General features: G+C 34.8%; 1 protein-coding gene across 1 annotated transcript in view; it reads left to right on the top strand.

Annotated features, from left to right (window-relative positions):
• The window catches only part of LOC113825467 (duodenase-1-like), a 5,595-nt gene extending 1,885 nt beyond the window's left edge, over nucleotides 1–3,710 (top strand). Inside the window, exons 2-5 of the mRNA XM_070128456.1 lie at nucleotides 1,933–2,005; nucleotides 2,616–2,760; nucleotides 3,076–3,248; nucleotides 3,522–3,710. Coding sequence (XP_069984557.1) covers nucleotides 1,933–2,005; nucleotides 2,616–2,760; nucleotides 3,076–3,248; nucleotides 3,522–3,610 — 480 coding nt within the window. The 3' untranslated portion in view covers nucleotides 3,611–3,710. The remainder of the gene's footprint in view (nucleotides 1–1,932; nucleotides 2,006–2,615; nucleotides 2,761–3,075; nucleotides 3,249–3,521) is intronic.
• The last annotated feature ends 350 nt before the right edge of the window (nucleotides 3,711–4,060 follow it).

Here is a 4,060-nt window from a genome sequence, read left to right as displayed (position 1 = left end):
CGTTTGGATTTTTGTAGATGCCCTTTATGTAGTGCGAAAATCTGATCATACTTTTTAACTTTTATCATTCCATAAGTGATTATTAAGATATATAAAAACTTAAATTTCAGGAGGAAGGACCAGTAAGCCATTTTATATATATACACGCATATACTGCAAACAGTCGTGCATTGATAAAAGAACGAAGAAAAAATATATGTTAGGCAAATGAAAGTGAGAGCGAGTTAAATGCTCATTTCATCAGAATAGCCAAGATCTTTTTTAGAAGATATTTTATATCATACAGCACATGTATTGGGAGTCGGTTCTTAGGCTTTTGATATTGGCCCTCCTCGAAACCAGCCAGCTAGTACCTGCTCCAGATGAAGGAAGTACACATGTATGCGTCTCCTCATAGAAACGCCAAGACTTGAAATAATACTGAAAATTAGGATCACATTTTAGCACAACATAGGGCATCCAGAATTACCGAAACGAATCATGTATTTTGTATCACAACTCATCTCCATGTATTGACTGTAAACGCTGCACACACACACATACACGCGTGCGTACATTGGCAGAGCGTTAACATATCCACAATAATCCTACTGCGATTTTGTGTTCAATTTTGTGTCAGTGTTCTGTGATTAAGAATATAATGTAGCATGTTTGGTTCTGGTGAAAAGAAACTCAAGGCACTTCATTAGCTACATTGGCGTTTGCAAAGGACTCGTCGATTTTGTAGATTTTCATTTGATTTGCCTGCTATATATAGATGTTTTAAAGAAATATATAACTTTTTATGTAGAGTCAAAATTGAATTCTGTCTGACCTCCATAGGTGTTGCCATTTCGATAAAGAGGATTTCAGGAAATTGCACTTGGTAAATATTGTACTATAAAGTAATCGATAACTTATTCCACACGTTGTGTGGCCACTTATTTTAATTGAATAAAAGATCAAATAGTTTTAATACTTTCCAGAAATAGATAATGATAAACACTGTTTATTTATAGGCTCCCAATGACACTTTCTCACAAACAAATTAACTGTTTCGCCTCATTCATAAAATATACTGTTTACGCTATGTTTACATCGATAAGGTTGCCAGATGTACGAAAGTTAAAACCACTTGTAATTACGGAGTTGTACCTATACCAATTAAGAATATACTATTGTTATGGCGAACCGGGAATATCGTATTTGGATCTGAGAACTATTTATTATCATTAATAATAATAATATTATTATTATTATTATTATCATCATCATCATTATTCCAAATTGATACTAGCTTGAAGTTAATTTTATTTTTCATTAGTTTATTTTTTACTTACTTTTCTTTTGTCTCGCCCTCTTGCTCTCATGGGTCAGGCGCTCTCCATGTGGTCGGTAATTATACTCGGTAATAAAAGTACAGCGATTGCGTTCATGCATGATTCTTGCAATAATGACGAGCAATTGAGACGGTTCTCGATTCCCCTCCATTCCACAATTCGAATATTGTGATACCATAAACGTGTAAGGGATCAATTATATATCAGTTGCGATGATTGTTATAGAGTGTTATGGTTGTGAAAACTCCCCTCTTAAAAAGATATATAAAATGCTATCAAATGTACAAATTATTAAATAGACAAATATTATTGACAAGATCTAGGGACCGAAAAAATCTTTTAATGTTCAGTTTAAGCTTTATTCACGTGAGCTTGGAATACATTTTCTATTTTATTCTACCAAATCCAAATAAACAGTTGTTGTTATTTATTTATATTCCCAAAAATAATTATACCATTCAAAAGTCGAAAGAAAAGCGTAACCGCTGTGGTCCTTTCAGAGTAAATTGCGTTTGATTAGAGGAAATTAATCTTACTTTTACAGCTTCATATAACAAGTTGAATGCTTCGTGTGAATTCATTTGCAATTTATATGGTTCAAATTGTTTTCCAGACACCTGTTCCTCCAATCGAGGTCCCTGCTAAAGGACCTCCTCTTCCTGAGTCTACTGGAGGACTTCCTCCTCGTAAGTTTCTGTCTCCGCGCACACATACATGTACATATATGCGGACATAGATACATTCATGCACACACACACACACACACACACACACACACACACACACACACACACACACACATACACATACATGTATACATGTACATATATGCGGACATAGATACATTCATACACACATACACACACACACACACACACACACACACACACACACACACACACACACACACACACACACACACACACACACATACAAACGTACATACGCACACACAAACATACATAAATACGCACACACAAACATACATAAATACGCACACACCCACAGATACAAGCATAAACACACATGCACAAAAACGCACGGACACATTTTGATAACGATGGTTTTATTTGTTGTGGTTATTATTATGAAAATCGCGATATAGTGATTACTAAATACGAAACACAATTATTTGAAATATAAGGTTGTGTTGAGAAATGGGAAATTGTCAGTAATGCAGCTGTCCCTGTCACGCCATGCTAGAGTCTACACTCACACACACCACCCAACACAACACGCAAACACACACTATAATCCATACCGAAAATTAGGACTATTTCACCCTCCTTTTCTAAGCTGGCCAGCGGATCGTGGGAGGCCGCGAGGCATTGCCGCACGAGCACGGATACCAGGCGTGTCTTCTTAAGAAAACTCGTTATCTTTGTGGGGGCGCTATCCTCAGTGATATGTTTATCTTGACATCTGCCAACTGCGTATCAGAGTGAGTAATGGTAATGATGATGTTGACGAAAATGATAATAATGGTAATGCATATAATGATAATGATGATTATATTGTAAATAACATTCACAGTAATGATCATTTTAATATTAACAGTATCAATAGTGATAAGAATTATATTGAAAATAAAAGTAATAATATGATAACGATAACAGAACCAGTATGCTGGCAAAATGTCAGTCCTGTTTCTGTATGTTACGATTTATACATTTTCTTCTACCTTTTCCTTCTTCGCCATAATCATATGTTGTCCTCTCCTTTTTATTATTATCCCTTTTCCTTTTTTTCTTACCAGTTCTGCGCAATTGTATGTACTTGTGGGCCGCTACAATTTACTGGAAGCGGAGAGCAGTAGCCAGAGGATTCCGGTTGGGAAAGTATTTATTCACCCGGACTTTCATGCCAGTCTGAGTCACTTAAAGGCTGATATTGCTCTTGTGAAATTGAAAAAGAAGATAGATATGAATGGTACGTTCTATTTTTTTCTGTTCATGTTTAAGGGTGTAAATGTGCTTGTTTGTGTTTGTGTATTTGTATATATATGCATATGTTTATATATTTATACATTTGCCTATGCACATGTTTTCGTAAAAGTCAGTGAAATACGGTATCATATATATAGTACATATATGTATATATATATATATATATATATATATATACACATATATATTTATTTATTTATATACATATATATATATATCCATTCAGAAATAAATTGCTTTTCATTTTCCTTCTCAGATAAAGTTTTCCCTATCAAATTGCCGACTAGTGACGCGTACAATGGTATGCCTCTGGTGGTCACTGGGTGGGGGAAAACTTGTAAGTAATATAGCCAGTTGAAAAGATACAAAAGGATAAATAAAAATTAAGACTCAAATGAAGATTTTTAAATGTACACCTTTTATTTTGTTTAAATATGACATAAAATTTATCGTTTTTTGTTTCCTTTTTTATTAGAAACTGAATTCCCTATCGTTTTTTTTTCTGAATATCTATATTCGTTCTCACGATTACCTGAATTGCAGTACACGCTCATGGACCAGGATTTATTCCCCTTCAAGTAATGGAAACCAGGGCAATGTCTCGTATGGAATGCATGGATGCTTATGGCAATGTGGACATAATTTGCACAACGTCGGAGTTTCAAACTGCAGCCCCTTGCGATGTGAGTCGCTCTCTCTTAGTTTGCAGAATCATGGGAATAAACTCTTTGTTTGTTTCATTTTCCTTGTCTAATTACCTGCCCTTATTTCTATCTGCATCTTATGTTCTGTCTC

This window comes from Penaeus vannamei, chromosome 12, assembly GCF_042767895.1.
Source record: "Penaeus vannamei isolate JL-2024 chromosome 12, ASM4276789v1, whole genome shotgun sequence".
NCBI classification, from domain to species: Eukaryota; Metazoa; Arthropoda; class Malacostraca; order Decapoda; family Penaeidae; genus Penaeus; species Penaeus vannamei.
Note: the sequence above shows the minus strand (reverse complement) of the source record. Positions and strands in the feature narration are given on the sequence as shown.